The 12,077-nt window shown below is 45.1% G+C and overlaps 1 protein-coding gene and 1 pseudogene across 1 annotated transcript; one reads left to right on the forward strand and one right to left on the reverse strand.

The window, feature by feature from the left end:
* Positions 1-1,479: 1,479 nt before the first annotated feature.
* On the reverse strand, positions 1,480-2,007 carry LOC134502902 (basic salivary proline-rich protein 3-like). The gene has a single exon (XM_063311420.1). It carries the CDS (start codon positions 2,005-2,007, stop codon positions 1,480-1,482), a length of 528 nt encoding a protein of 175 aa, XP_063167490.1.
* Positions 2,008-2,767: 760 nt separating this feature from the next.
* Positions 2,768-8,490, forward strand: LOC134502903 (leucine-rich repeat LGI family member 3-like; annotated as a pseudogene).
* The last annotated feature ends 3,587 nt before the right edge of the window (positions 8,491-12,077 follow it).

The following is a 12,077-nucleotide window of genomic DNA, read 5'->3' on the forward strand; positions in this document are numbered from 1 at the left end:
GTTTTGCCTTTAATATCATTCCCTCAAGTGAGCAGTCTGGCTTTATTTCCTGGAGGATGGACTGGTTGGATCTTCTGGCAGTCCAAGGCACTCTCAGAATTTTCCTCCAACACCACAGTTCCAAAGCATCGATCTTCCTTCTCTCAGCCTTCCTCATGGTCCAGTTCTCGCAGCCATATGTTACTACGGGGAACACCATTGCTTTAACTAGGCGGACCTTTGTTGTCAGTGTGAGGTCTCTGCTCTTAACTATTTTATCGAGATTGGTCATTGCTCTTCTCCCAAGGATTAAACATCTTCTGATTTCCTGACTGCAGTCAGCATCTGCAGTAATCTTCGCACCCAGAAATACAAAGTCTTTCACTGCTTCTACATTTTCTCCCTCTATTTGCCAGTTATCAATCAAGCTGGTTGCCATCATCTTGGTTTTTTTGAGGTTTAGCTGCAAGCCAGCTTTTGCACTTTCTTCTCTCACCTTCATCATAAGGCTCCTCAGTTCCTCTTCGCTTTCAGCCATCAAAGTGGTATCATCTGCATCTCTGAGATTGTTAATGTTTCCTCCAGAGATTTTAACTCCAGCCCTGGATTCCTCAAGCCCAGCTTGTCGCATGATGTGTTCTGCGTACAAGTTGAATAGGTAGGGTGAGAGGATACAGCCCTGCCGTACTCCTTTCCCAATCTTAAACCAGTCCGTTGTTCCGTGGTCTGTCCTTACTGTTGCTGCTTGGTCGTTATACAGATTCTTCAGGAGGCATAGTTCTAGTTCTAATCTAGACAAAATCATGGTGATAGAAGCAGACTCAAGTTTTGAAGACATCTTTGGGATACAGATTAACAATCTTCATCGAGAAATCTGGTGGGGCAGAAGTGAATCTTGAAAACATCTGTTGAAGCTGTTTACCACAGTACATCTATATATCTCAGCAAATTAAATCCTTGGAATGAGAATTTATGTTTCTGTCTGTCTGTCTGACTGACTGACTATCCCTGCGAAATGTCCACCTGCATAAAGGTCAGGCTTATTAGAGGCTTCTCTGGGCTGGAGCCCTTTAAGAGCTGCCCAAAATGCCAGTCTCCATGCGCTGTGAAAATCAGTGCCAGCTTCTCTTTGCTAGAACCTGATCAGAATGTCAGTCTGGGAAGGAAATGCAGTTGAGACAGACGTTTATTCAGTAAGATACAGTCTGTAAGTTCCATAAAATGATATTGGAATAAAGTTCTTAAATAATTTCTGGCTGGCATATAAAAATCTGTGGAAATTGCCAGGTGGGATAATACATGAACTTCCATATCTTAAGTGGCTTTTAAAAAATCCTTTTTCTCTTGCAATTAAGAGAAATAGTTAACTCAATGAGTTAAGCTGCCGCTCCTTCCCTCTCGGCGCTGCGGAATTTCGGGGGCTTTCGGCTCTTTAGGCCCGTTTGACCAACCCCCCGCCTTGCTGCTGGTGGGGCTGAGGTGGACAAGGATCGCCTGGGCTTAATTTAAGTAGCCCGGGCTTGGATTCGTCGGTCTTCCCCGCCTGGACTTGGGTGCCTGGACTGGCGGTGAGCGGCGGGCTGCGGCGGGCGTCGGGAGGTCCCCGGGGACTCTGCGGCCCGCGGGCTGGTGCGGCGAGCTGAGCGGGCCGGAGCCGGGCGACGCGGCGGCCTCGACGGCGTGGAGGGGTGGCCTGAGCGTCTCCGCGGTTCCGGACGAGCCTCGGCAACGGGGCTTGGGGGGCTCACGACGACTGCGGCTTGCGGCGAGGGGCGGCGGGCCTGGTGTTTTTCTGGCCCCCGGGCCTCGGCAGCGAGGCTGGCCTGGCAGCGGTCGGCGGAGTGGCGAGCCGCCAGAGCGACGAGCCCTGGATGGGACGGCCGCCCGGGCCGGGCCTTGGTGGTCGTGGCGACTCTGCGGCGTGTGGTGAGGAGCGGTGGGCCTGGGGCTCCCTTGGGTGGGTGGGTGGGTGGGTGGGTGATGTAGAAAATGTAGGGGGAACCTTACCAAAACATGGCCCCTTATCATCTTGTTCTTTTTCCTCAGGTTCATTGAGAACAATGACATCCAGTCTCTGTCAAAAAATGCCTTTCGTGGGCTTAAGTCCCTGACGCATCTGTGAGTTTTCACTTACACCAATGCACAGAGCTCATTTCACACCCATCTGGCTAAAGAGTCTGGAGCCTAAGATAATTTTTCTCTCTTGGTAGCAAGTCAAAGAAAACATGGTATCTATCCTCGCGGTGATCAGGACCTCTGAGATGAATTAAGTCTTCAGATTTTTGGAAGAATTCTTCCCCTGAGAAGGAGGCTTCTGTTTTTCTACCTCATTTTCAGGGTTCTAGAATTTCTCTACCTTGAATGGTGGAGTATTTTTGAACCTTTTGTCTTGCTGCAAAGTGGAAGAGAGTACTGGGATTTTTTTTTTCAGTTGTACAACTCTTCACGACTCTTAAAAAGGATGAACCTTTGCACATTGAAGAATCTTTCAAAAAGCATAGCTGCAGCTTGCAACTTTGCACATTGAAGAATCTTTCAAAAAGCATAGCTGCAGCTTGCAACTTCCATTGTTCAGTCTTAATGTGAGGACAATGAAATGTTTGGCACAAAACAGCTGTCCTTCCTTTCTTTCAGATCTTTGGCCAACAACAACCTGCAGACGCTGCCCAGAGATCTCCTGAAGCCTTTGGATATACTTAGTGATCTGTAAGGCCCTCTTAGGTTGGGAATACTTTAAAAATAACAGTAACAGGAATAATAGCATGTGGGTGGCCATTAGGGGTACTAGATGGGCAAGTGACATCATGGGCAACATGACATCATCATGCAAATTACACAAATTACATAATTTGTGCCCTTTGCACAATGACCTCATGATGCATGAAACATCATTGTGTATTCTACTAGAGGCCTATGGTAATCTGGCTAATTCTTTCTGAAAGTAGAAATGTCTTTGGGGCTCTGTCTACCCATACGATTGTTAATTTCGTCAACAGTAGGTCATCGAGACTGCATCCAAAGATTAGCTTTAGTTAAAAGAACTAAGGCAAAGTCTTTGGGTGAATCCAGCCAACTGGGACAATTTAAGTCCAAGTTCCAAAATCAATGGGTGTGAATAATGAATGGAATATGAGGGAACATGGTTTAAACACACATCTATTATTTTTGCACTGAAACCAGAGAGACTTAGAAACAAGAATGTGTAACTTAAGTATGACTGGATAGGATTCCAGGTTTTTAAAGATGTAAATTGCATATTCGCTTAGCCCAGCTGCCTAGCCATTAAAAGAATGATGTGCTGAAAGTGAGAGAACTGGAGCTGAATTCCCACTTACCCAGGGGGCACTAGAGCAGGGCACAGGGCCAGAAGACATTGACTTAATTGGCTGTAGAGAGACCTTTCAGATATGTAACAGGACGATCCAAACCTTAATTTGTGTAACACACACACTTCATTAAAAAAGGACAGTATTGGGCTATGTTAGGGATTGTGCATCATTCTCTGTCCTCATCCTCATTCTGCTGATTAATTACCAGGGACCAGTTCAGGAATCATCCTAACGTAGATGGCAAACAAAGAGGTCATAACATTCCCCAGCCGTGTGTGTGGTTTAGCTTTTACCGACTACCCGACCAGTGATAGGTTTATGGTTCAATACGCAAATGCAGCAAATGGGTTAATTCAGTAAAGCAAGTTGTCCGAAGGCAGCTCTTGATGGGTCTTACAGTCAAAGAGAAAGATGGGCCATTAGTGCTAGAACCAAATTTTCATTTCTAGTTCAGCCCCACGATAGAGCTGACCCCATTTCCACACTTGGTTTGTTTCTTTAGGGACTACATAGGGCAGCCTTTCTCAACCTTTTGACCCTGGAGGAACCCTTGAAAAATTTTTCAGTCCTCAGGGAACTCCTGCACATTCAGGCTCAAATAGAGGCCAGGAATCACAAAATGATTCTATTCGTTGCATGGGTAGGCCTGTACATGTGCATTAATGGTGTTCTTAAACTAAAGAATGAAACATACCTCTTTAATGTGAAGTTGCCTGAATTTGAAATATTCTTTAAATAAATCATGATTTCCCAGGGAACCCCTAGTGACCTCTCGCGGAACCCTAGGGTTCCATGGAACCCTGCTAGAGAAACCCTGATATAGGGCCTTGTCTTTAGAGTTGAGCTGGAGAAGTTCATTGATGGTCCTCAAATTTTCCCTCCCCATAGAGACCTTCGAGGGAATTCTTTGACCTGTGATTGCAAGATCAAATGGTTGGTAGAATGGATGGAGAACACCAACACAAGTATGCCTGCCATTTTCTGTGGTGGTCCCCCCCAGTACCAAGGCCAGAAGATCCGAGAGCTCCCTCTGAAGGACTTTGACTGTATCACCACAGGTAGGAAGGGATGTCTTTGCATGGCCGTCTAAGAAATGGCATCAGAACTCATAAATCAGGTCAAGAATTTGGTTTATCAGAGTTACATTCATGTTCTCCAGCTGCCTCTGGAGCTCAGGGTGAGGTTGCCATCATTTTTTCCTTAACAACCACCATGCATTTGTTAAAAGCTAGCTAGTAAAATGAGGATTTGCTGGTGAAACTTTTCCTATTTCCACTTCTTTCTGCTAGGAGAAGTCACAGACAAAAGGATGGATTCATTTGTAAAATTACAGGATTTTACGTCAGTTAACCTAAAAAGTATTATGGACATTATTTGACAAATTTTCAGTGAGGCTACTGGAATTTCTAAAAAAAAAAAAGATTGCATATAGAAAATGAGGCCCAGATGCCAGTCTGCCTTATGATCAGCTGATGTTTTAAATATAGCACAAATATTTTAAAAAAAAACAGCAGAGTACTGGGCATCAAATAGGACAATACAATTCCCTGGATTGGATGATATCCAACCAGTGGTTGAAAACAGCTGAAAAGCTGCACAACTGGGGAGAAAATGTTTTGGAAACGGAGGTGCCATATGAGTATGGCACTGTGACTGCTGCCTCGGAGCGGGTCTTTGGGAAGCAAGGGGCAAGACTTGACTGAAGCCATTAATAAAATAAATACAAATGAAAAGTTTTGAAGGGACTATGCTGATGACACTCAAGGCTTTGGTGCATGTGAAGACATCCACAGGAGGGGTCAGAACAGTCAAAAGGGCAGCTGTGCCCCCATGATTGAAGCCCCATGTGTTGCATGTAAAACCAGGGTGAGTGTGAAGGTCGTGATCCTGTTTGTTATTAATTCAAAGACTCTTGCCACAAGCCATTAAAGGATATGGAAGAGATCTTTATTTAATACAAGTGATCATTTCCAATGCAAAGACTAGACTAAAAAGCCCGTGCAAAATGTCAGTTACATCTTCAACCTTTGCACCACCCCACTCCCAGAGGAGGAATTCACTCTGTGACAACCCCTCCTTTCTTCTCACAGTTCTTTCATTCCTTAGTCATAAATCCTTCACTAACAAGCTGATAATGCCATGCCATTTGTGTCAGCCTTGTACCAGCCGTTCGACTAAGCATCCTAATCAACAATCCTAACGGTCCTACATGCCTAACTAATAACTACAAAGCATTCCCAACAACCCTGCAGGTATGCTAAACTAATTACTGCAAATCCCATTACCAAATAGTGGCAGGATCTTCCATCCTGACAGTGAGCCTTTGATCACGTGGTCCTGGCCACCAACTTGACTTTTTTGACCTCTATTGTGGATGCCCCTAGCTCAGGGGGATCCTTGGATGGAAACCACATTTTGTGGTTCTGGTATCTTGATTGTAAATTCCTCCAGGTTTTATGGGAGCCCCTTAAACATGATTGGTTCTTCTCCCCCACCCCAGACTTTGTGGTGCACCAGGTTCTGCCCTTCCAGTCTGTATCTGCTGAGCCCTTCACATATTCCAGTGACCTCTACGTGGCTCTGGCCCAGCCAAGCTCCAGCAGCTGTACCATCCTGAAGTGGGACTACGTTGAGCGCAAGCTACGAGACTTTGACCGCATCCCTGGTAAGGCACAGCTGCAGGGCAAAAGGGGACATCTGTTCACCCTGGTGTGGTTGGAAGGCAACAGATTGGGCACATACAGCAAGGGAAAGGTTGAGGACCCATTCACAGTGTGGGGTGAGGAATCTTTAGGGAGGAAGGTCACCTCAGGCTGTGAAAAAGAGATCCCCTGCAGATTTATTTAAAAGACTTATATGGCTGCCTATCCCAACCATTTAAAACAAGAACAGCACAAATGAATGAATGAATGAATGAATGAATGAATGAATGAATGAATGAATGAATGAATGACAACCACAAGCAATGCAGTGCCATACTATCAAGGTCTGACTCAGAACCCCCCAAAATATACAAACCATCATACAAACCAGTCTCACCAGATATCCTGGTCCAAGTCTTGGTCAAATCTTTAAGGTTTTATAGGAGGCCACGAGGGATCAGATCACGGGAGAAGCATTGTTCCACAAGGCAGATGCTGTGGCAGAGAAACAGGTCTTCTGCTTTCCGTTGGATGTCACTGCTTCATAGAAGAGACCCAAAATTTGCCCACCCTGTTGGATCGGACAGGATGGTTGGATGAAGTTTCTCAAACTCAAGCTAGCTTTGCTGCATTCTAAAAGTGCAAGTCCATGTTGGCTGGGAAGGCCATCTGGCAAAGAATTCTGGGAGCTGTAGTCCAACATCTTCAGAGGGTGCAGGATTAGGGAAGGTTGTATTACGGGCACTGTACACATTTTCACCAACACCCATTTGTTGTGGGGGGGAGGACTGCATTGAGAACAAATGCACAATTCTTCTCTCCGATGTAAGAATCTGGTGGCTCTATGCACCCTGGATATTCTAGACCGTGGTTCTCAACCCTGGCAACTTTAAGATGGGTGGACTCCAACTCCCAGCTAGCGATGCTGGCTGGGGAATTCTGGGAGCTGGAGTCCACCCATCTTAAAGTTGCCAGGGTTGAGAGCCACCCTTCCCCCCTTCCTTCCTTCCTTCTCCCTCCCTCCCTTCGATTTATGAGATGCTCCATTCCAAAATGTCTCTAAGGAGCTTACAGAAATAAAGTAAAAAGGATTCAAAGAAAAATTCTCCCAAACCCAGTAACAGCCGACTGTCTAGCTCTTGGCACACTGCGGGAATCAGACCTAGCAACCACATTCTGCAAACAGTCGTTACAGAAAGTTCACTTCCGTTTTCCTAACATTATCTCAGATTACGTTTAAATTGCCTGCCTTGGGTGTTTGACTTCTTGCCCTGACTTACGCTGCCTTCCACAATGGGGTCTTCTCCCCAGGCCCTCTCCTAAAAGGCACGGGGACCAGAACCTGTCCCTTGCCATCCATAGGGTTTCAAAGGAGCCTCCCCAGATGTGTCGTTCCCTGGAAATGTTAGCCTGCAGCTCCCCATTACCACAGCAGGAGGGGATAAGAGGCGTAGACACTCCTCTCTGCAGGTGCGAGAGTAAGGAATTCCACTTGGGAGGTCCCAAGGTCACTCTTTGGGTATCCCGTATTTAAACGATAGCGGCGTTTCGATCAGGTGAGAATCTCAGTACTGGACCTCGACCCCCATCCTCTCCCGCCAGCTCGCTCACCTACTCAGACGGGCACAGAGGACGTTTGGGCTCCTTGTGATGCAGCGGTGCTCACAGAGCGCGCCTGCTGTCGGTCGGTGTTCTGTGCTGACCCTTTCCAATTCTCTCTTGCAGCTCACTCAGCGGTTTACTGCAAACCGATTGTGGTAGAATCCCACCTGTACGTTGTGGTGGCTCAGCTTTTTGGGGGCTCCTATATTTACCGCTGGGACACCAACATTGACAAGTTCGTTAAGATCCAAGATATTGACAGCCAGAAGATCCGGAAGCCCAATGACATCGAGGCCTTCCAGATCGACAATGAGTGGTTCTTTGTCATCGCCGACAGCTCCAAGGCGGGCTCTACCAGCCTGTATCGCTGGAACCAGAATGGCTTCTATTCCCACCAAGACCTGCACTCGTGGCATCGTGACACCGATGTGGAGCACCTGGAGGTAGATGGGAAACCCCGACTGATCATCTCTAGCAGCTCCCAGGCCCCTATCATCTACCAATGGAATCGCTCACAGAAGCAGTTTGCCCACCTGGGTGACGTCGCAGAAGTAATGGATGTTCAGATGGTCAAGCATTTCCAGATAGAGAGAGACAACTACCTGTGTCTGAGCCGTTACATTGGTGATTCCAAGGTGGTCAAGTGGGAAGGGCTGCGATTCACAGAGGTGCAGAACATGCCCTCTCGAGAACTTTCCAGATATCTCAGCATCGTTATATGGCTCTGGGTAGTGACTTCTCCTTTACCCACATCTACCTTTGGGATGAAGACAAGCAGAAGTTTGTGAAGTTCCAAGAACTCTCTGTCCAAGCTCCACGAGCTTTCCAGCCTATCCCTTTGGAGGACATGAGTGTCCTCCTGGCCCCCAGCTTCAAGGGGAACACACTGGTTTACAAGCGTATTGTGGTAGACCTCAGCTTGTAGGACGGCTGAGTCATTCCTCACTTCCCCCCAACGTGCACCACAGCAGCCCTGCTCTACTGCTGAAAGCACTTGCAGCATTCCGTGGCAACTGGCCCTGGTGATCACCGGGACACAGTTCCTTACTCCCTCTCTTCTGCTTGCATCCTATTCAGCTGTTCCGCCTGTTCCTCAAAAGCTCGGTAGAATATGGAAGGACCGTATCAACGGGCATATTTGCAAGACCCCTGGATCGCGGGCTTTTGGGTCCATGCAACAGAAAACACATTTCTTCACCCAGCCCCAGATTTAGTTGCACAAGTGTGAGCACTACAACAGTTGCCCATAAATTGTGTCCAGCGACACGCACTAGTGTATTCTCACAGTATATCCTATCTCGACTAGTATATCCTCACAGCTTACTGAATCCTTTTACAGATATGCAAATGACTTTTGGAGGTGCCCCTTCAAAGAGCGCATGAATCTTAGGTAGCAACTGGTTACCTCAAAATAATTACAAGGAACTTTCATGTATCATAATTTAGTCTGAAATTGCTATGTTTGTTCATTTGTGTTTACAGGGCACTACTGGTCACTGTCACCAAATCACTGTTCTGCTTTCTTCACCTTTGCTACTTCTGTTTTTTCTTAGGAGGCAATGGAGAAGACACTCCATAAAACCCGACTTTGCAAGGAAGGAATGGAATAGCAATACAGGTAGTCCTCGATTAGCAACCGCCTCATTTAGTGACCATTTGCGGTTACGACGGTGATGAAAAAGTAACTTTGTGACCAATCTTCATATTTACGACCACCGCAGGTCTGTGAAGTAAAAGCTCAGTCGTCGTTTCACTCGCAACCGCTTCGCTTAACAACCTAGTTGCAGGTCCCAATTGTGGTCGCTAAACAAGGATGACCTGTATAAAGCATTCTCATTCTACTCATCTCTCTTTTTTGGAGTGTGAGGTTTTTGGGGGGGGTTTTGGTCCCAAGCAAGATTTTTGGTGGCTCTTTGAATCCGACTACCTTTCCTTTTCATTTCAGAAGGCTTCCACAATGACCTTTCTAAATGCTATGTTAGCAATATGGTTTTTTAAAAATCACATTTTAATTTGGGCTACGTTTTCCTGCCTACTTTAAAAATATTAAATAGTCCCTGAATGGCACTTCTAAACTAAAGAAGCCTTTTAGCCTGAATTAAAAGTGGAAACAGTAAAATCCTCTCCATGCCAGCTCAGAAGAAAGTCCCTTTGCATGGTTTTTTTTTTTTTTTAAATGAAATATATTCAAGTCTGTTGCCCCTTTTCCATCCACAGTGTGTACCTGCAGATGTGGAAAAACAGCAAGAGGGGGTCAAACCCCCAGTTCCAGTTCCATAAGCAAATTTCTCCAGAAGAGATAGTTTTTATCTCGATTTATATCTTAGATCTTATATTTCAGTCAGTTATTAGAATCCTGGGAGAAGGAACGTAGATAACTAATTTGAGGGTAACTCTTCCACCCTGATCACTACAAGTAGTGAGAAAAATCTTACTCTAATGGCAGAGCTTTCTGGAAGTGTCCTGTTAATTCCCCCCCCCTTTTTTTTTGGGAGAACCTCATCTTTAAACTGCTCTGTGCCTCAATCCATCCATGCTGGCTAGGGAATTCTAGGAGTTGAAGTCCCTGCATCTTAAAGTTGAGGTTGAGAAACAATGCCCTCTAGCAATAGAGTCCATAATTTGTACTGTCTAGAGTGTACTCCGAATATCGGGTGATTGCATCTGAAAGCGCTCAAACATGACTCCAATGTTCTTTTTAGGTCTACCTGATAAAACAATATCAGCCAATAACAAGTGGCTGACTTTGGTGTCCACGTGGGAACAGAGGCATTGGTTCTGCTGCAGGGTACCAGCTATGCTCTCATCATCCATCACTTGTCACAAACTACTGTATGAGGTTACTGGGAATATGGTATATGTGGCACCTCCTGTTCCCTTGGACCACAACACTGAGATGCAGTTATGTACTGTTCAAAAGACATTCTAATAAACCCTAATCTCTAATGTTGGGTTCACGAGGGCAGCTTGGTTGGTGCTCTATGTGGGCAGCTTTTCATTTTCAGTTGGGTGATTTGGGTAGTCTTGATCTCCAGCTGCAGACCTAAGGAATACACCTGTTCGGGTGATGTGTACATGTGTGGAATGGACCATGAGGACACTAGTGGGCAGTCCTTCCTCTCACCAGGCTATGAATTTGCAGCAAGGAGCCTTTGAAGACATGTGAAACTTAACTGTGAAGACCCAGTCACTGCTGTTAGTGTGTTATGATCTACACCCAAATATACCATCTGATCAGATTCAATTTTACCAAGATGCCTTTAACCATGTGATAGCCTATTTAATGAATTAGCCATTCCTAGTTTGCCATAACAGTCATTTTGTAATAGGTATCTGCTGTACACTCTGAAAATGGTGTAACATGTAGTTTGGCCATCAGCCCCATATAATAGATTTCAATGGGATTTTTCATCCGCACAGAATCAACCAGACCGCCAAACTAAAAGCGTGAGCAGCTGATGCCCAGCTGTGCCTTTAGCATCATATTTTTGTCTGCAAGTTGCTGGTATTTAGAAGTAATTAAAGAGTACATTACATTGTTTGGGGGGGGGGAGTTGCCCCAGACCCCACCCAAGAAAGAGGCCCATCCTCTTCAGGGTTGGTTCAGGGTTTGGAAATGATCTGATGGGTCAATAATTTTCATTTAAATAATTAAAGCTAACTTAATGTTTAATATCATGGCCAGGAGTTATTTCAATATTTAGTTAAATATCATTCCAAGAGTTATTTCAATATTTTAGATTTCCCCAGAGATCTCTCCCATTTATTAGGCGTTGAATTCAACGGGCAAAAAACAATGGGGGAAAATGTCAATGTCCAGAGAGTGATGTCCGTTGGCTCTTCGAATACTTAAACCTGTACGATTTTCATTGTAGGAAAGTTCCATTTCTAGCTTTTCAAGCCACAGAAACAAAGAGGGATGAAAGTGAAAGATTAGAAATCAAGGGCAAAAGGAAATGAGCCAAATAAAGGCATGAAGACTACTTATCTTTCTCTGCTCCCTTAACCTCGTGATCTCTAAACTCATTCTCAGATTCCTGGAGTTTGCATTTCCTCTGAAGCGAGAAGAGATGTATCAGGATGATGGTTTCAGGAATCACGATCGTGTGCACCTAATTTATTATGCACTTAAAATATCTGACTTTAAAAGCCCTCTCTCCTTCTCTTTTCAGCTACGTGCAGATCACAAAGACAAATTCATTCTTGTATCAGTCCTGCTCATTATTTCAAGATGGGCCCAAAATCAAAGCCCTCCCCCCAAAACGGAATAGCCATTCAAAGAACGATAAGATTGAAATCCAGGTTACTTTTGTATTTTTAGGATATATTCCTATTCCTATAAGTATGTATGTATGTATGTATGTATGTATGTATATGTTACATTTTTGTTACATTTTTATATGTACGTATGTTTGTATGCATGTTACAGATTGCCCATTTTCTCTATCCAACTGTTCTTTCCTTCTCACCAGATTTGGTAGCAAATCTGATGGAATCCCAGCACAGAATTGAACTGGGCACATCC

The sequence above is a fragment of the Candoia aspera genome, chromosome 9, assembly GCF_035149785.1.
Source record: "Candoia aspera isolate rCanAsp1 chromosome 9, rCanAsp1.hap2, whole genome shotgun sequence".
NCBI classification, from domain to species: Eukaryota; Metazoa; Chordata; class Lepidosauria; order Squamata; family Boidae; genus Candoia; species Candoia aspera.